Source organism: Harmonia axyridis, chromosome 4 (genome assembly GCF_914767665.1).
Source record: "Harmonia axyridis chromosome 4, icHarAxyr1.1, whole genome shotgun sequence".
Classification (NCBI taxonomy): domain Eukaryota; kingdom Metazoa; phylum Arthropoda; class Insecta; order Coleoptera; family Coccinellidae; genus Harmonia; species Harmonia axyridis.
The window spans coordinates 38,971,932-38,992,770 of NC_059504.1; the positions used below are offsets into that span (position 1 = coordinate 38,971,932).

Below are 20,839 nucleotides of genomic sequence, written 5' to 3' on the forward strand. Positions count from 1 at the left end.
ATACAACATAGCTAGTGTCATTCTTTAGTTTTGTAAATGTATTTTTTCCCTAATATTGAGGGATGAAACAAAATTTTCTCTTTTTATTCTTAATACTAAAATTTCAATAGTTTTCAGCATTTCGAAAGAATTCAACCCTGTCAAGCTGTTAAGCTTTTGATTTGTAGTAATATTGTCACAAATTGTCCTTATTGATAAAAGCACATAGAGCTTCAGCAGCCAACAATTCATCAGGCCTGTGAATCATTTCCTGAAATTTCAATATCATCATTTGATTCAACTAGAATATCTCAATACTTTACCTGAGCATGAAGTTCATTTTCATCTTGATTTTGTGTCATTACTTCACAGTCAGATTTCAACTGAAAATTTTGTAAATATTAGATTTATTTTCATTTAAAAGGATCATTATATAATTACAATTGGTTGTTGCACAGGATCATATCTAGTTAAATTTCGTCTTTCTATCTTCTTTATGTTCTCATGAGTACCTGTAGGAAGGTTTTTTGTTGGGACTGCATTTCTTTTCAAATTTCGGCGTCTCAAGTTAGTTTTTCTCGGTCTCAAACACAAATCTGCGTGTCTCAGCTCCTTACCTGAATATTGAAAAATATTACTACACATGGAGCTCCATTGATACTGATATTTTTACAACTTACTTTGTGTATGAAAATCAGACTCTTCAAAATGCTTTGAACAAACTTTCATATATATTATAACTCCTCGAACACTAAAATATAAAAATTTAACCTGCAGAAATGCACGCCGTCAAAGCTTTCACTCCTACCGTACCTTAAGCCGATATTACAGTTTCTTCCGATAGGTGGCTTGGGGATGAACTTGAATCGCTAATATCGATATTTTACTCTTACATATTTCGATACATTTCGATAGTGTCAGAAAATATCGACACAATATATAGATATCGATAGTTTTCTGACCTTTGCCTATCCCTAGTGTGGATTTGCCGAACGCAGTCATAACCATAAACAAAGATTTCTCTATGACCATAATTGTCAGTCAAACTCAGACGCATGTCTTAAAATTTTGTTCGAATATAAATCGTATATTGTATTCTTTAATAATGAATAAAAAATAACCGATATCAACCAAATTCTCAGATCTCATTTTTCCAGAAATGGCAATTTCTTTCTTTGAAGAATTTGGGAGAAATGAATAATCAAAATGTGAGCGTCAGTCTTTCAAGAAAGTTATTCATGCTTATAGGTTTGTAAAAAATTTTTAGAGAATATTGAATAATAATCATAGACCTAATATCCATGGACCGAGTGTCACGTGATTTTTCAGAAGCTCGTAGAGGAGAAAGACCTAGAGAGAGAAGAATATATGATTTCTCTTGATTCGAACAGAGATGCTACTGATGGAAATCTGTAAAGAACCTAAAAGCAATAAAATACAGTCCATTCAGGAATTATTGACATCGAAGCAGGCCGTGAACGTCTAGTCGCGGCATTATTTCTGGTTACAAAAATATCACTAAAAATTGCTGTGGTTCATCATAGAAGTAACCAGTTTGAATTATTTTCATCATTTTTGTATCCGAAAGATCCTGAATTTTCAAAATTACGATTATTACGAAGGGACGCATACAGTCTTGATTTCATAAATTGGAATTTAGATTATATAACGTATAAATATAGTGAAATGCTATCTCATTTCAAGGAAATCCGATGAAGAGATATCTATTCATTTAAGAGTCAACCATGAAAGATCCTATTGAAGATCATCAAAATATGCATGTTCCTTTTCACCAAATGCTCTTCAAAAATTGTTGCATTCTTGATGGACACTGGATACCAACCTGCTTGCAAAATTCTTATCATATAACTCTTATGGACCATTTTAACTGTGGTGTCTAAACTGGTGGAAAAAACAGAAAAAACTGGTTGATAAATTTAAATAGTGTAGCTTAGTGAATGGGAGAGTCATATCATAAGACAGAAATAAAATTCAAAGAATCCATTTAGTATATGAAGAATTTTGACATCACAGTTGTACTGTAACTTTCAAAATTGGAACCAATTTATCAGCCGATGTGTCAATTACTTTCCAAAGTCACTATTTATTGAAACTGTTCATGACATGAATGATTAATTAAACTTGTATGAAAAATATAGATACTAAATATACACTTCTATTTTTATTGAAATGCTGTTATACTATTTACTATTAACTTACATAAGGTATTTTGCCCATAACAGTTTTGACTCACTCACTAAAAGCATTTTTGCATGAAATTATATATAATTCATGAATTTTTAAATTTTATTGCATTCTGTTATTATCTGTAAGTGGTTAAGAGGTGAAGGAATTCTTAAATTTACTCTTCTGAATATATTTTCGATGAAATACTCAGTAAAACTTCTATAAACCAATCAGAATTTATTAAATAAATAAACTATAGATGCAATGCCACAGCTTTGTTTACAGATCTTTTTCATATAGTTTAATATAATATAACTATGGTTATGCAGAAAAGGTATCAATTTAGCAACTCAATTATAAAATAATTCTCCCTTCTTAGATTTATATAATCCTCATTCCTCCAGATAAATGAATTTCACATTTTGTTGCAAATATTCTCTGTATTCACCATAAAATCGTACTCAACTTATTATATTTTTCTGTTTATCAATAAGAATTTTCCTTTCATTAACTGTTTTGAACTTGACCAATTAATTTTATGTAATGAAGTCTTTGATTGATCAAAATCCAGATGCTTTTTGGTCAAATTTCATCCAGGCTAATATATCGGTTGCTTTTGGCTCGGCTTTTGGTAACAAACAAATCATTCAATGATTCTTTGAAGATGAAATCGTATTGCACAGGTTTTCTATTACTAATAATCCAGGCTGTAATGACTTGCCTTCTTCTTTTTTCAAACAGTACTGTGAGAAATACTTAAATAAACTAATCAATATGTATTTGAAATTGATACAACTTTTTTGTTTCAAAATTTCTTGGGTCAAAAACAATAACACAAACAAACTGAAATCTAACCTCCTATCAATGACATTTCCAATGCCAACCCGAAATCTGCAATTCAAAATGTTACTGAATGAGCCAGTACCAACTTAATTTCGATTTTCCACAGCCACCCGGGATGTCAATAATTCCTGAATGGACTGTAGGTGATTTATTACTCTGAGATGGTCAAATGTCAAAATCATCTGATTGAAAGATAGGTATAAAGACATGATATTTATTTATACGTTTTATGAACTGAATAGAATGAAATTTACATACTTTTTTATATTTATCATTTCGATTTGCCTAATTCAATGATGGAATAAAATATGGCATATATTTGGATGAACTTCTACCATGTGAATCAGGAAAATTGAGAAATTTTGGACCATACTTCTTTCTGACATTGTGGGGACAGAACAGGATTTAATGTAACAATGAGTTGGACTCGTTGATATCTCAAGGAAATATAATATACATATAAATAATTGCTTATAGGAATCAGCAATACTCTTATTGGCTATAGGTGAAGATAAGTAATATTCGATTCAATCATCTTTTGAATTGGTAATATTTCTTTTACTTCAGGTAGAAAAATTATGCTACAGAAAATTTTTATTAGATAAAAGAGAACATTCATTCATCCATGATTATCGAAATACCATTAGGATTGAGCATTGAGGTTCTATGCTATTCCATTCTCCAACTCATGATCTATTTCACCTTTCAATCTATTTCGAATAGAATCAAATTTAATAGATTAAAGCAGCCATAAAACAGACAGATAGTTTTTAAAGTTAAATTTAGATGGAACAGCATTTTTCTTTAAAACTCTTTTTCCTTGCATATTCGTTAGATAATCATTTTCCTGAAAATGATTGCTGCATATCCTTGAATATTGAGTAGGAACAAAATTGGCTCTTCTCAAAGCCAATATCCATTCATTTCTCAATGTGCCTGGATTCGGAAAACTAAATTCGAATGTTTTTCATCAGTTTTCGTTGCTTTAAAGGGATGATAAAACTTACAAGTGTAATGTTATATTCTCCCCTTTCTTTCTTTTAACTGTGCAGTTATATGCTGAGCAACTTTGAGGCATGATGGATGTTCTCAAAAGAACAAAAAATTTGAAAGTCTTTCTTTCCCAACAAAATAAATTTAGTAGCAAAATTCCACTAAAAAAAGTCTCTTCTTCTCACTAGATTCTCTCAAAATAAAAGTACACTGCCATCGTAAGTAGCAAAATTTGTAGAGCTAGTATTCACAATTCTTTGCTTTAAATTCAAATTTGAAATAACGATTTAACGTTCAACTCTTCGAGTTGAAAGAGATGTATATTGTTCTCTTTCTCTAGGGCAATATATCAAGAGAGTTGACAGACTTCCATCCGATGTTCCATCTCATTCGTTCTCTCGACTTCTCTCTCTAACGCGACGTCCATGGATATTAGGTCTATGATAATAATATAATCCCAACATTAAGATTTTAAATTAGCACATTTCTTCTTTATAGAGACATGTATGACGCATAAGTCCAAATTTAATTGATGATTGGGTGGGAAAAATTGACAAAAAAAGTTTATGTTTGTTAGTTAAGTTGTAATCCTTTTTATGGTCCTTTTTTTTGTTTATTTAATAGTTACAATAGACAATTATTAGCATATTTTTCTCTGAATTTCAACTTTGAAAGAAAATTTGTCATTTTATGTCTTGCCGATGAAAATATTGATATTCTTGTAAGTCAATTCAAAATGAATAATAGATATATTTTAAGGGCTATCATTCCATTGGATATTTACTTGTGAGCCCTAAAATGAAGTTACATTTATTCAATTGACTCATTAATAGAAATACTACCTGAAATAAAGAAATTGCATTCAATGTTTATTTTCAGTTTTGACAAATATTGAATTTACATAATCGTTCGATAAGATCTATGAAAAGACCTACAGTGAGATTTTTGTTTTAGGAATATTCAGTATAAGTGTAATAAACAAACTGAAAAGAGGCAGAATGAATAATAGATCTACCTTTCCGATACCCATATCTGAGAAATCAGGTTATAAGAAGTCCCTCATTTCCAAGGTTTATCAATACATTTTTCAGTTGAGCAGAAAATTATTCTTCTATTCCATATTTTGTGAGGAAATATAATATAATTGCAACAATTTGAAGGTCCTATTGGAAATTCCTGACGAACTAGGAACTAAGGAGTTTATTAGTATCTGAAGATTGTATTGATGCTATGTTATAGAACGAGACTTGTGGCTCTGGGTTTTACTCAGAAGTGAATTAAACAGGGCAATTTATGTCCTATATAGTAAATAAAATTTTGATAGATATAAGTTTCAAAAGATCAACAACTGATCATAGTATTTACATAAATCAAAAAATAACTGGCTTACTATTGTTGCATTGTACGTGGATGACTTTTTTGTTTTAACTAATGTTAATTCTGAATGAATTTTCTGATAGAAAATTTTATGATAAAGAAATTAGGGGAAGCTAAAAAATGATTAGGGTTGAATATTTCTAGAAATAATGGAAAAAGTAGTAACGCTATCGATTATATTCTTCAAATATGTATTGCAATAATTCAACATGTCTGATTGTGAACATGTGAAAACTAAATGGAATTTTAATTCAACAAAAGAGAATTGTAATGATGAACCATATAAGAAATTAATAGGTTTATTAACATCTTTAGCAGTATTAACTACTCCTGATATAGCATACTCTGTTAATTTCTTGAGTCAATTTAATAATTATCTCATTGTTGAACACTAGAAAAGTGCAAAACTCATTTCAAGATACAAAGATCATTGTTCAATTTTTACTTCAGTCAAAAGGAACTGAGTATTTGAAATCGGTACTAAAATTGTATCGGCCAATACTATTGACCCATATTAGTGGGTTCGATATCTGACTTGATTTTTTCAAATGTTAACTTTGGATCTGAATCAATGAATAATTTAATTTCTACCAAAATGAAAAGCAATGAATAAATCAGTAGGATAGCATTTTTGAAATGGCCATATAGCACCTATTTCCATAACGATTAAAAGATTGGAAACTTTAGTGAACAAATAGGTAGGTATCTACATTTTTATACAAATTTGATCATTCATTCATGACATGGAAATTTTCAATAAATAGTCTGCTTTTTAAAGTATTTTATACCTTCATTGAATTGCTGGAAAATTGATACCAATTTCGAAAGTGACTGCCATTTTAAAATTCTTCATATACTGAATGATCCTTTAAGATTTATTTCTGTCGTAACATTTTGACTAGTATTTCAACTGATATATTCCATACGTTATTGAAATCAATATCTTCAAAGTACTATTCAAAAGACTTATAATGGAATTTAGAAGAATATATCTTTCTCAATTTCATAGTCATATATGATATGATGCATAAGTCCAAATTTAATTAATTCACATCTAAAGTGAATGTTATTTTTAGAAATATTCAGTATAGCTATAATAAACCAACTAAAAAGAGACATAATGAATAGACTTGCCTTTCAAATACCCATGGCCTATGTTACCTCATAAGCAATTACCTATAATATCTTATCTTGGTGAAACCTTTTTGAGAAATCAGGTTATAAGTTTGAGAGTCTCTAATTTCCAAGGTTTATTAATACATGTTTCAGTTGAGCGGAAAATAATATAACAGGGTATATATAGTTGAAATTATTAGTATGAAAGATTTGACTTATTCATTATAAATTCAACAGCACTGCACTCAAATTCTTCAAAAACGGAGTGGTCACTTATATTTTTGCACTCCTCTGTCGTAAAAGTGTATATTTTAGATATTCAAAAAACATATGGAAACTTTTGAATGTTATCTGACTAACTTGGCTCTTTTTTTCCAGTAATAAAGCCAATTGTGAATTATCTATAAGGAGTTTTTCTATCTGTTTAATACTGTTTCATAGTAGCACAACTTTTACTCCAATCCAAGACTGAATTGATGAATGAAGCTTCTGTTCTCTTTGGTAGTTCCATCTTCTGTCGCAATAAATTCAAATTTTCACGAAAGGGAATGTAGTTTTATAGTTTGTGGAAAATAAACGAAAAATTCCTGAAATAAAGTAACATTCATCCAATTAATTCCAAATAATACAAACACTTAAAACAAACCTGAATTGAGGAAAATGCATTCGATGATATAAATGTTCATTTCCAAATTTTGACAAATATCTATCGAATTTTCGATTCGCGGAAGACTTTGCATTTTATCTGTCGGCATTTATTTAAATATTGAATAACAATTTTGGAAACTGCAAACTTTTTCAAGAACTTTCATATATCGAAATGGAATATTTATTACTAACATGACACTGACAGCCAAATTGTCCACAGATACCACAGAAATATGGGACTTGAAATGTCAAAATGATCCGAAACACCCCGTATACTCGAAAACCGCGGGGAGAATCGAAGGTTTGGGATTTTTCCCGGGATCTCCAGACGATTTTGAGGGGGGTCTTATTCTTGTCATTTTTGCTCTAGATGGTCCCGTTTGGGCTGTGATTTTACGTTTAAAGTTTGACGTATATGTGCAAGCGGTTTTATATATACTTAGATTCTCTATTTCAGTATCGTAATGAGATCATTACAGTTCTAAAAACAGTGCTGTAATGAACTCATTACAGCATCGTTATCAAGTTATATTTTTCGTTTTGTGGTTGTCTCAAATTCCGTAATCTGTCAATTTTCGTAACAGTCACCAACTGCCAAAATACAATACAAAAGTCACTAGGATGTATAGTTTGAATTTTTCATTGAATTTCGACAATATTTCACAAAGCTTGACTGAAATAGAGAAAATATCGTCTAATACTCGTTGCAGAAGGCAATTCCAACACTCTTGCGTTCGAAAACGAGCGACGAAGGAGCGAATTTCGCATTCGTGTTGGAATAGGAGCCCATTCTGCAACTTGTTTAAAGGCTGCCATTCACGATGCGCCCAGGTTCGAGCGTTTCGATAATTTTACAGTCGGGCAGCTCGGGACACGACCGCACGACTGTAAATCAGAGAATGAAATTGACTGCCCGACTGGAATCTCTTGAACGCTTGCTACCAAACGCTCGAAAAAACTTTTCGTGAATGGCGGGCATCAGAATATACTATTGAATAAATTGTAAGGGTGCTCAAATAATGAAGGAGTAGGCTCAAAGAATGTAAAGTTGCACTTGAAGTCAATACTGGAATTCATTGATGATGTTCTGTTGTTGTTATTGTTGCTATTTATAGTGAGATTTGGTATTATCCTTCTTCGATGTTCTCAGTGGAAATCAATGTATGTATAATGCATAATTTGTTGCCACTATTTCATGCGAAATTCCGTTACATTTCATTAATTATTTAGAGTTATTCGAAACGCTGTTGGAATATTCGAATTCTACAAACAACATCATATCGTGTTTTTAATGAAGATCCAGTCGACGTTTATTTTCAGCAAGACTGTGCTACGTACCACACAAAAAATGGAACATTTGCAATTATCTAGTCATGTTAAGTCTCGAAGAGGTGATTGACCGCCTAGATCTTGTGATTTAACATCTAGAGACCTTTTTCTTTGGGGTCACGTGAAATATTAGGTCTATGCAAATGCTCCTTAATCGATTCATAACCCTAAAAATGGAGTTATAGAGGACATATTGTCGCAAATATGTGAATTGGTCATGGGAAATTTCATGAAAAGGATATGGTACCTAAATCGTAGCCATGCCAGCTATTTGGGTGATATCATTTTCCATCGTTAAAAGCACATCTTCCTCTTTACAATAAAACAAAAATCATTGATTTTTTCACAAAATATTGGTTTTACCTCTTTTGTGATGATTTTGGTTAGGTAGATTTTTTCTTACGAATATTTCAAAAAAATATCAGTACTTTATACAATGTATAGGGTTACCCAAATTCGTTGTCTAGTGAGGGGATCTCAGAACCCCTTTGAACTAGAAAAAAAAAATGAATGACACATTATCGGGCTCGATTTTTGAGAGAATTCATTTAGTGAAAACCGCAACCTCATTACATCAACTGTTTTCGAAATATAAGAGAATATAAATAAATTATAACACCAATGGATTCTACAGAAAAAAGTGCCTGTAGGATGTTTTTGTTTCATGTTAATAGCACCAATATTAAAGAAGTTATGAGAACTTTTCATTTCGCGCCATTTTCCAATTGTCTCTTCGAAAATATGCCATTCATTTTTTTCTAGCTCAAAGAGAATCTCAGATCGCCTCACTAGAATTTGGGACATCAATTCTTTTGCGAAAAGCGAAAAGTTACCAAAATTTTGTATTTTATTCGCGAATTAGAAATATTGACTCGCCACAATGTAGATTATTGTTGAAGAAATTATATAAAAACCCCATAAAATCGGTGGTTCTAAGAGAAAAAAACTATAATTTCGTTTTGAACTGAGCAGTCACGTAGGTACTGGAATTCCCTCTTAAGGGCATCAATAGTTTCGGGACATTCCTTTCTCTAATTCTGTGGTTATTCCGTTCATTCTTCCACATCTTGTAGAACAAAATCGTGCGAGAATATATCAGAAACGCACAGTTTTCATGGTTATATTTTATTATTCTATGTTGGCACTCCGAACTTTCCGCTACGGCTTTATCTGTCAATTCATCAAATTGTCTTAAAGAAATCAGTTCTACCAACCAACATTTTTCAATGCAAAAATCACTAAATTGTATTTATGGAAATATTTCATTAATTTCAATGAAAATGCAATGAATTAGAGAAAATAATGTATAATACTCGTACAGAAGGCTCATTCTACCACACGTTCATTCCAAAACTCGCCACTTCGTGGCTCGTTTTTGAATTTTGAACTCGTGGAAGAATATCAATGCCTTCTGCACTTGTATTATAAATAACTATTCTCGCATTTTGAAATTCATGGATTTCGAAGTTCTTATATTAGAAAATCAATTAAGAGACAAAATTCATAGTCGATCTACATTGAAGATTCAAGACCATTTTCTATTTAGGACAATAAAATGAGCGGATTCATGTGCGTCCCACGTAACTCCTTAAAAACGTGATTTCACAACATATTAAGGGGCATCCTAAAATCCCGGGTGTTCAGCATATTGAAATCAACCAGTTTCCTACTTCCTAGTTCCCTGCCACTATAATCATAAGGGAATACTCGGTCCACGAAAATAAACAAAAACAAAATCCCGGATTTAGCCTATATTGACCAGATTGTATCTGTCGGAAAACGTAAATTATTTGAGATGAAATTGCCGGCAGTGGAAAACTGCCCCGAATAATCTGAGTGGGCCTCGATTCATCCAAATAAATCGTTGTTCAAACGTATTTTTGGCGTGGGATTGGGCCGTTTCTTATTGGAACGAAACTGGTATACTATGATTTATTCAGGTGGCGGTAGTTTCGCCTGGAATTGAGGCCGGAAAGTTTGGATGTTGCGGGTGGATGCTGTTAGTGTCGATCTTGAAATACACCCCGCCGGTTCTTTGGAACTTTCCCGGGGTTTTCCCCTCTAATACAAATTTATAGCCGGTACCGCATTTGATGAGGAACGCGGAAATGTGCAACTAAAACATTGTTTCTCCTCTTCTAGCGCTTTCGCCTCTATGGAAAGTTGACGTTCCCTCGGTTCAAATTTTCTTTGACTTCTATCAACCCTTCTGAATTGAATTTCCTTCAATTTCTAATATTTCCAACTAATAGAACTATAGAACTTTAAATTGCAATAAAACAACGATGGATTATTCGATTGACATGAATTTTATTAATCCGCAAGATAATCTTGTGGCATCACATTTTAAATATGATTTCTGGCATATGACCGCCACTGCTGGCTCGGATGTAGTCCAATCTGGACGACCAATTTTCGATGACATTTCCAACATTTGTGGCCGTATATCGGCAATAACACGGCGAATGTTGTCTTCCAAATGGTCAAGGGTTTGTGGCTTATCCGCATAGACCAATGACTTTACCTAGCCCCACAGAAAGTAGGTAGTCTAGCGGTGGTAAATTACAAGATCTTGGAGGCCAATTCACAGGTCCAAAACGTGAAATTAGGCGGTCACCAAACGTGTCTTTCAATAAATCGATTGTAGCACGAGCTGTGTGACATGTTGCGCCGTCTTGTTGGAACCACAGCTCCTGTACATCATGGTTGTTCAATTCAGGAATGAAAAAGTTAGTAATCATGGCTCTATACCGATCACCATTGACTGTAACGTTTTGACCATCATCTTTTTGAAGAAGTACGGACCAATAATAATAATAATAATAATATTTATTGATCCTGTGGATTGTGACATAACAATATAGGACAAGTCAATTACAAGGAAAAAAAGGCTCAAATAAATAAACTGAAAAAATTACATAACAAAAACAGCCATCCTAGCTCTAATGTAACTCATTATCATTGAGAAACTCTTGGACACAATAGTAACACTTTTTTATTAATAAATTTCTTATAGTATGTTTAAAGGCAATTTTATTCTGTAGTTGCTTAATTGAATTAGGTAACTTATTATATAATACAATACCCATATAGGCAGGGTCATGTTCAAATATGCTCGATCTATGTCTAGGTACAGAAAGCTCCCCACTGTGTCTTGTAGAATAGTCATGGTAGTCACAGTTTTTCCTGAATTTTTCCAAGTTAGATTTCACAAATATCAATATTTCCATGATATATATATATATACAAGGCACCGTGAGCAGCTCGATTTTAACAAACAATTGCCGACAAGGAGCACATCTCTGTGCACCCAGCATTATTCGGATAGCTCTTTTTTGAACGCGGAATACTCTCAAGCTCAATGATGAACACCCCCAGATAATTATACCATACTTTATTCTGGAATATATATGTGAATAATAGTATGACCTCATTATTTCAAAATTGGTCAATCCTCTCAACCTATACAGGGCATAACAGGCTGACGACAAGCCACCACATACAGATTCAATATGACTTCCCCATCCCAAATCATTTTCTAGACATAAACCCAAAAATTTGGTTTTCGAGACCTGTTGGATACTTTTCCCATCTTTTTTCAGTAAAAGCGATTCTGTATAATTTCCTGTCCTTGGTGAAAAACACACAAATACAGTTTTTTCTGTGTTCAGATGAAGATGATTTTTATTGAACCACTCTACAAATTGTATGTATGATTCCACCAGCCCATAAAGCGCACCAAACAGTCAGTTTTTCTGGATGTAACGGTGTTTCGACATACAATTGAGGATTAGCTTCACTCCAAATGAGGCAGTTATGTTTGTTGATGTAGCCATTCAACCAGAAGTGCGCTTCATCGCTAATGGACGTAGTGCGCGATACGTATTCCGAACAAAACCATTATTTTCGAAATGAAATTGCACTATTTGCAAGCGTTGTTCAGGAGTGAGTCTATTCATGATGAATTGCCAAACCAAATTGAGAATAAACTACTCAACAGCTGTTCAATCGGTCACCATCTTGAACAGTAATGCCAACTTAAAGTTATATACCTCGAAAAAAAAACACCCTATAGAATGTCTTGCGCTTTCCAAGAGATTAACATCGCTACTTAGAGAGGAATGTTGAGGGGATGCCCTTTCAAAATATCAAAACACTGTTTATTAAAACTCTCTATAGAACAAGAACACCAATTCCTCTGTAATCTGACGAATACGAATTGGTCGTTATCCTTGATCAACTATTGAATTATCATTTTTTATCCACATCTCAACACACGTGCGGATCTGAATATTGGTGTTCACCTTTGCTTCCGCCGTTTCGCAATAGATGGCTGTATCAGTTATAGTAGTCTGTGATGTATACGAACGATATACATTAATAGAATGTGACTTTTATTTGTTTAGAATGTGAAATACACTTTCTGTTCTTATCATAAATATGGTATAATATATGCTTTTTTTGATGTTCATTTGATTCAGTATGTATTTGGTCGTTAAGAAATAAAGATATATAAAATAGTGTGTTGGTTTAATATATCGAGAACATTACAAGTCGAAATAAATAGATCGTAGATATCAAGCTTAGGTATTTGTTAACAAAACGCCATCAAAATATTAGTCGATTTGTGTCTGCATCATAGAGTTAGGCTCGATTGAACATGTCAGCTTACGAGCCAAATTCTCGTCATTTGCAGGAGGTTTTAATTTTCTGCTTTAATATGAAGAAATCTGCAGCAGAGGTTCATCTAATTCCCTCAAATACCTATGGTGAGGCCGCTATAAGTGAAAGAATGTGTCGAGAGTGGCTTCAACGCTTCAAGAACGTTGATTTTGATGTCGAAGACCAGCATGGCGGTGGAAGAGAGAAGGTTTTCGAAGATGCAGAATTGGAGGCTATACTTGATCAGGACTCTTGTCAAACGCAACAAGAATTGGCTGGATTATTGGGAATGACGCAACAAGCCATTTCGAAACGACTGAAAGTCATGGGAATTATTCAGAATCAATCAATTCGTGGATCGCTTCGAAAGTTTTTTCAACGCGGGATTCGTACACTGCCCGAAAGATGGGAGAAAGTAGTGGCCAGCGATGGACAATGCTTTGAATCATAAAAGTATAACTAGTTTTTCAGTCTCGAATTTCGGAAATAACGGCGGAAGCAAAGTTGTACACCCATGTAATATTATCCTGCCTTATGATGAATGCTGTGATCATAGGCTAAAATAGAGAAATCAGCAAATATACATTGTATCTCAAATATTATATCAAATATTGTATTTAATATGGAAAATACGTCATGTAATTATAAATATGATGGGATCGCCCACACACTGCCCTGTGCGTGAAAATAGCAGAGTTGACAAATTGTTTATCATGGAATATGCAATAATAAATAGGGATTCAAAAATACGTTGCAGGAATAAAATGGGACCATATTATGCAATAATATATACATATGCCATCAACACAGATATTCCTATGTAATATAGAGTGTGTACAAGTGTGATAAAGATCAGGGGGGGAGTTGCGCATAAAAAAAATAATGACACTTTGCAATATAAATTTGGTCGAAAATATTTCATATTTCGAAATACGGAGTTTTTCCAAAAACTGTCTATTCATTTCTAGCTCTGGAACATCTGGTTATATTGGCTGTAGGTTGCATAAAAAATCAAATATGAAAAATTCATTCTTTCATTCAAAGAATGAACTAAAAAACAGAAAAAGTCAGGCAGAAACAAAACAATGAGAGTCATCTTTATAAATATGTAAACTTCCAGGTCATAAAATTAAAAACTAAAAGATAGGTATCATCCACAGTTCAATTATCTATTTTAAGTAAACAATAAACATTTTTATCGTGTACTATTATTTAGTTTTTAATTTTATGGCCTGGAAGTTTTATTTATAGACTCTCATTGTTATGTTTTTGCCTGACTCTTCACTGTTAGATTCAGATTAATTTGCCCTGAAGATGGCCATGTGAATGGTCGAAAGCTTGGAAAAATTTAATAAAGAACTTCAATAAGATCTTTGAGTGACTTTATACCCAATATATTATTTCGTTTATCTTGTTACAAAGTCGATAATTCTTTTCTTACAACTTAAAGGTAATGTTTGAGAAGCAACACACAAGGAATTCTATCTAATTTGAGTTGAAAATCGAAGCAACAAATGAAGCTGGGTTATGAATAATAAACTAAAATCAATTGAAGACTGTTCTTTCCATTGAAGAACATTTTTTCTATTGTTGGTATTTTTGGGGAGCCTGCAGCCCCAAAGCTCTCCTAGCTGCGCTAGTAATATCAAGCAACTTAAAATTGTCCAACAAGACGTTTGAAAACATGACGAGCAAATTGAAAAGATTATGAAACAAAACAAAGAATATGTATAACAATAAAGTGTAAAAAGGTTTTTAAAAATACATGAGCGCCATCTAGGTGGCAATTCTGACGTGAGACTATACTTCCCGGAATATCATACTTCACGTCATAGTTCATATGGGAGCATGACAATGTGTAATTAAGCGTTTTCTAATTAACGTATTTAGCATCGTTCCAGTTATCTAGGTATAACCTATAAACACATCATCCTTTTGTGGGAGGTGTATTCGTAAGCTTTTATGGAAATGAATCGTTCGAGATAAGTGACAATTAAAAATACACACAATCGCTCTATACTGAAACTTGCACGCTATGTTCTATGCTCATTAATTACATAGATAACTATTACCTGTCCACGGCCCAGAGGTGGTCGTAAAACAACTTAAAGGTAGGTTGCAGAAATGGGGGAATCTATTCAGTGAAATTTGCATTCACTTCAATTTGCATGAAAATTCTAGGTGTTAGGAATTTTCAGGTTGGCGAGGATTGAGAATCGATACAGGCTATGTCCTACTTATTGTGTTGATTTAGTACTCAGAGTTTGAACTTTTTATTATGGGGAAATTCATAATACCTGAAATATTGGGTGTTTTTTGAGAGCTTAAGAACTTTATAATAATACGAGATGAAAAGATTGATTTACTTAGTCCATTAGATCATCCAATTTTTCACTATTTTTTCCAATAAATCTGGCCGATGGCGTCAATGTTGGCTTTAATATTGGCTTCGAATGCTTCAAGAGTTAAGGCAAAAACCAATTTCTTAATATAGCCGCATAAAAAGTAACCAAGAGGCGTTAAGTAGCACGTACTTGGGGGCCAGTTAACAGCACTACTACTGGAAATGAAGCTGTTCCTAAATTGATTTGGTTGAGCGCGTTATATGGCAAGCCATCTCAATTCTTAAAAACAACTTAAAATAATAAAATCATTCTCTATTTCTCAAATACGAAAAGCAATACTATCTTTACTTTCGAATTATTTGGAAGCTGATGTTTACACATTCAAAATGAGGAAAATTCCTACGATTTTGCATTAGAAAATAGTTATAGTTGAATGCTTAATGTTTTCAGCGGAACACATGTTTGAAATCACAATTAGTTTTCGAAGCAATACTGAAACTTTGTATGCCCTACCGCCCTTTGTATCTTGTGATGTGATAGTACGTAGTGTCATGTGGATGTGAAAATCAGATATAGTACCCACGCATTATTCATTTTTATCGAAGAAATCCGGGAATAAATTGAGATATCTACTGCAATAAAAACGTAAGGTAAATAGAGGTCATGTTGTTATTGCTTCATCATTAAAAAAAATCCTTCGGTGAATAATGCTCATATTCGGACAGTTTCAAATCAACCCAATCAGCAAAAATGCCATCTAAGCGATTGTCATTTTCTATTAATTCTTGCACGGGCTGTATTTTGTAGGCACACCAAGATCATTAGGTAAAATTTGCCACATTGTCGTAGGACAAAGGCCAACAAGTTGATAACGGCGACGTATCGATATTCCGTCATCTTCTTCAACATTTCGCGCTTCATCAGCAATATTCTCTGCGGTACGTACTTTTCTTTGTCTTGTTGATGCTTTTGAAGCGAGAACAGTAAAATTAGTGCAGAAAAGATCAATAACTGAACCAATTGCTTGCTCATTTGTTAAATTATGTTGACCGTGAAATGAACGAAGTGCTCTATGAAGTTAGCGAACTGATTCAGTCTTTTACGAGGTTTTTTTCAGAGTAAATTTCCACAATTTCGAAGAGTTGTTCTGACTTCAAACGATTCATGATGAATTGCCAAATCTCACTTAACAGAAATGTCGAAACAGTTTGACATTCTCAACTGTCAACATCATATACAACAACTATCGACACTTCTCATGCAGCTAAAAAAACACCCGTTAATAACAAGCGTTCATTTAAAATCGTGGACAAGAAAGAAGTGGCTGAATTAGAGTTGATTTTCTGTGATGACAAGTAGCGCTTAGCCTTGTACCATATGTAGTTCCCAGATTCGAAGTATGTAAACAAATGTTAGTGATATGGTACAAGCTATGAGCTACTTGTAATCACAGAAAATAAACTCCAATTTCTCAACACCCCTCTTGACCACGAATTTAAATGGACGTTAACATAAACTTCTTCACTTTCGGTAATAATCATAATTACTACAGTGATTAGAAGAATTTCCAGAAAAAAATCAATTTTAAAAGGCTTTTTGTTTCATAGTTATAATTATCCCGGGTATATCGTATCTATGAATAAAATTAAGCAGTAGAAACCGATGTATCTGTACATTTCATTAATTTATGATAAAATCAACTCGGTAATAAGAGAGGAGTAACACAAAACAAATATTGTTTTTAAATTTTTTGTCTGTCTTCACTCCCTAATATCAGGAACTACTGCACGGATTTCATTTCGATTTCCACAGTTCGATTGAGATGCGCTTGAAGTAACATTTGGACTTTGTTACATTGAAATTGGTTGAAATTCAAAAAAGTTATCGTCTATTCAAGTAGCGGACTCAAACTAGTAACGAATAAAATTCATCACCAAGAATCATGTTACTTTCAACATTGTATTAATGCAACAGTATGCTCATAGGAGTAAAATGTTAGTTTTAAAGGATATAACTTACTCTTTTTCGACGTCATATATTGTATAATGAGCTGTGAAGGATTGTCTGAATACCTGAAATGAATTATAATCAGAGATCAATATACAGTTTTTCATGCTTACAGAGGAATGAAAATATGCAATAATAGTAACGGCTTAGATGTTAAATGATATTAGTCTATGAATTGAACAGTTCCAGTTCTGTCAGTAAAGAGCAAGCAAAAATATGAATAGCTGAAATTTTGGTTGCAATAGTCGTTAATACACACAATAAGTAAGCTAGCAGATCTACCTCGTTAGTAATAGTAATCTTTATTAATCCTTTAGATTGAGAACATTCAATATAGGACAAGTCATTGAACAATTATATTATAGGTGGTACACAATTAATTAAATTCACTATCATTCAAGAAATCATTAACATGGTAATAACATTTATCCAGTAACATATTTCTCACGCTTTTTTTGAATGCAGAAATATTTTTCAGTTCTCCAATGGAGTTTGGTAGCTTATTGTATAGTAATATACCGAAGTAAGCTGGATTCTGTTCACAAATACTGAGATTATGCCTAGGTATACAAAATTTCTCACAATGCCGTGTGTAATACTTATGATAATCGCTATTCCTCCGAAATTTATCTAAGTTAGATTTAACAAATACAAGAGTTTCCAAGATATAAATACAGTCCAAGATATAAATACGGTCGTTGGTAGATCTACGCGATTTTTAGGTAGATCTACATAATCTAAGTAGCCGGCTAGATGCTGAATATCTATATGTCAATATTGAATTTATTTCTATCATTTCTGAATAAAACATTACCTACGTTTCCTTGAAAATTCTATGTAAAGCAATCATTCGGATAAACTGAGTGAAATGAGAAATCAAAATGTATACCATTGTTTACTTAACGAGTCAAGAGATCTAGCAAATGAGTGAGGAGAAAGAAATCTTTTCAAAATAAACAGACAGCGGAAGAAATAACTGCCATTTTTGTCTGTAAAGGTAGAAACTTGGACGATTCGATAAAAAAGTAATTTTGCCTAAAAATGGCTAGAAAAGTGTATTTTCGATTTTAATTCAATTAACTTAGCTGTTAGTAGCATTAAGAACAAGTTACAACTGTTAGTTATATAATCATCATAATAAAAATCCTAATTTGTCCACTGTTGACATATGTCTCCCTTCATTTGTGCTATCATTTGTATCCTAAGCTGTTTTCGTTCGTTTCCTGTCACTGCTTTTTGTCGTCCTTTTATATACTGGGTGGTCCTCCATCATTTCTAAATGTCTCAAGAATTTGTCTAGTCCATCGGCCGCCCCTCTACCTTTGCCACATGACTAGCCCAATTTCATTCAAGGTGGAAAACTGTTCCTACAGGGTTTCGTACTCCCAAACGGCGTCTAATGATCTGATTAGTAATTCTACCCCTTTAAGTGATCCCTAACAACGATCTCTCCATCCTTCTCTGCATGCATTTTCTGGATGATTTTCTTTGTCAGTGTCAGATTTTTGGCGCTATAAGTAAGAACGGGAAACACACATTGATTAAAGAATAATTATATACAATTCTTCTTCTTAGTGTGTCGTCTTCTTTCCGAGGTTGCGAACATCATGATTATCTTCATTTTATGCATTGTGGCTCTAATCATATAATAATATTATTATTTCAATTAAATTCGAGCATTCTTCGTTTCTTGAAAAAAAAAAACTTGTCGAAACACTTTACTCTTTCTTTTGGACCCCTAACACTCTAAGGTGGGTTTTGGCAATTGAATATTGCTCTCCCTGAGCAATCCCATACGTGCTCGATTGGATTCATATCTAGTGAGTTTGCTGGCCTGTTCATTCTCTAGTATCGTCTTGAAAAGAGCACCACTGTCCAGTCAGTCTTGGTGGTGTTCTGCCCATTGCCGATGGGTAGCTCTATGTCCATATAATAGCTTAGGTACTCTTAAAGGTCTTCTTGACCTTAAATTTGAGGAAGGTGACGCCTCATTATGGTACTGGTTTAGACTACCCGTCTATAGGTCCTCAAAAAATGACTTCGTAGGGCTGTTACAGATAAGGTTCAATTTCTTCGAGTAAAATTTGCGATATAATGGTCTTCCCTTGTATGTAGATGTTACTCTGGGTTGTCCGGGCAATGCTGTCGGTTTTCAGGGAAAGTGCCACTATGGTGCTCACTGAAGTCCATGGAATATTCAAACGTTGCGCAATCTGGTAGGTCGACAAAGCTTCTTGATGTAGGTCTACTGTTCTTGCCCAAACTGAGAAATTGGATGTCCGGGCATTTTCTACGGAATATTCTTAATATTATACACCTGTATTCTCCCGAACAAGGAACATTTTTATGTATCGATGACATTGATGTTACAATGGATGCCCAATGTTCATTGGCCTCAGCTAGAATTGCTATTTCTATCTCATCTTCCATAATCGTGAAATTAACGATGAAAAATAATAAGCTATTTGATCACTATTGACTATACGCTAGTAGCCAGACTAGACTAGTAATTAGGGATTCACTGCTTGGATTGATATTCAAGCTAATTGACTCAAGCTCAAGTAGCTTGAGCTTGACTTGAAATCAACTCAAATTCAAAATTTCCAATATTAAGTCAAGTACTTAATAAATAAATAATTGACTTGACTTTATAAGAAACTACTACTTGACTTGAACTTGAGTTGATTTCAAGTCAAGCTCAAGCTACTTAAGGTTGAGCTTGAGCCAAGTAGCTTGAATATCAAGCCAAGCCGTCAATCCCTACATAGTAATTATCAGCTTATGAATGAAGTTGTCATAAATTGAAACTTTATAGAACTATTACTTTCGTCTATCTCTCATTACAGGATTCTTTATTAAATTCAGCGCTTTTTGCCTATTACCGAGTTGTATTTTCCTTCGAATAAACAATCTACGTGCCGGAACGAGCCCGGACGCACCACCGTTCGCTAAGATTATTCAAAGAACGAATACCGTCAGCAGGGCAGATTGTTAAACGAAGAGGAACGCGGATGCATCCAGAACCATCTCTGCGACAAATTACCTCCATTCATATCCGTTCTGCAGAAGTCTCCAGTTTGAATTGTTCCCAGACAGCGACCTCCGAGATATTCCAGTTATAATGAATTAAGTAGGTAGTAGCTGGGTTCCTATTTCGTTCTCGTTTCGCAAAATCCACGGTATAAAATATCCTAATTTATGGACCTGTGTCATGCAACAGGATCCGGGAGCTCGGTTCGGTTATTGAGGTCTCCGACTTTTCGGCTGCAAGGCTTCAGATTTCAGCGGCAGGTTAGTTATGGCTTGGAGATACGGAAACGAACGTTATAATGTCACATTCGGAAATGTTCTCC

General features: G+C 33.5%; 2 protein-coding genes across 12 annotated transcripts in view; both read right to left on the reverse strand.

Annotated features, from left to right (window-relative positions):
- LOC123679072 (dipeptidyl peptidase 4) overlaps positions 1-20,839 on the reverse strand; it is a 362,978-nt gene that overhangs the window by 178,881 nt on the left and 163,258 nt on the right. For all 11 annotated transcript variants that reach the window (XM_045616439.1, XM_045616441.1, XM_045616438.1 and 8 more), the window contains one exon: positions 17,499-17,551. In XM_045616439.1, coding sequence (XP_045472395.1) covers positions 17,499-17,551 — 53 coding nt within the window. The remainder of the gene's footprint in view (positions 1-17,498; positions 17,552-20,839) is intronic.
- Positions 28-795, reverse strand: LOC123679084. The gene is made up of 4 exons (XM_045616457.1): positions 660-795; positions 421-596; positions 303-362; positions 28-250 (listed from the first exon to the last, which is right to left on the reverse strand). The coding sequence occupies exons 1-4, from the start codon at positions 706-708 to the stop codon at positions 176-178; spliced, it is 360 nt and encodes a 119-aa protein (XP_045472413.1). The 5' UTR covers positions 709-795; the 3' UTR covers positions 28-175.

What these genes read in the sequence shown, in the direction of transcription:
- LOC123679084 (XM_045616457.1), bottom strand. Translation starts at nt 708, where the DNA reads ATGAAAGTTTGTTCAAAGCATTTTGAAGAGTCTGATTTTCATACACAA. An exon ending in GTCTGATTTTCATACACAAA is followed by an intron (nt 597 to 659) that starts GTAAGTTGTAAA and finishes TTCAATATTCAG; the next exon opens with GTAAGGAGCTGAGACACGCA. An exon ending in ATCCTGTGCAACAACCAATT is followed by an intron (nt 363 to 420) that starts GTAATTATATAA and finishes CAAAATTTTCAG; the next exon opens with TTGAAATCTGACTGTGAAGT.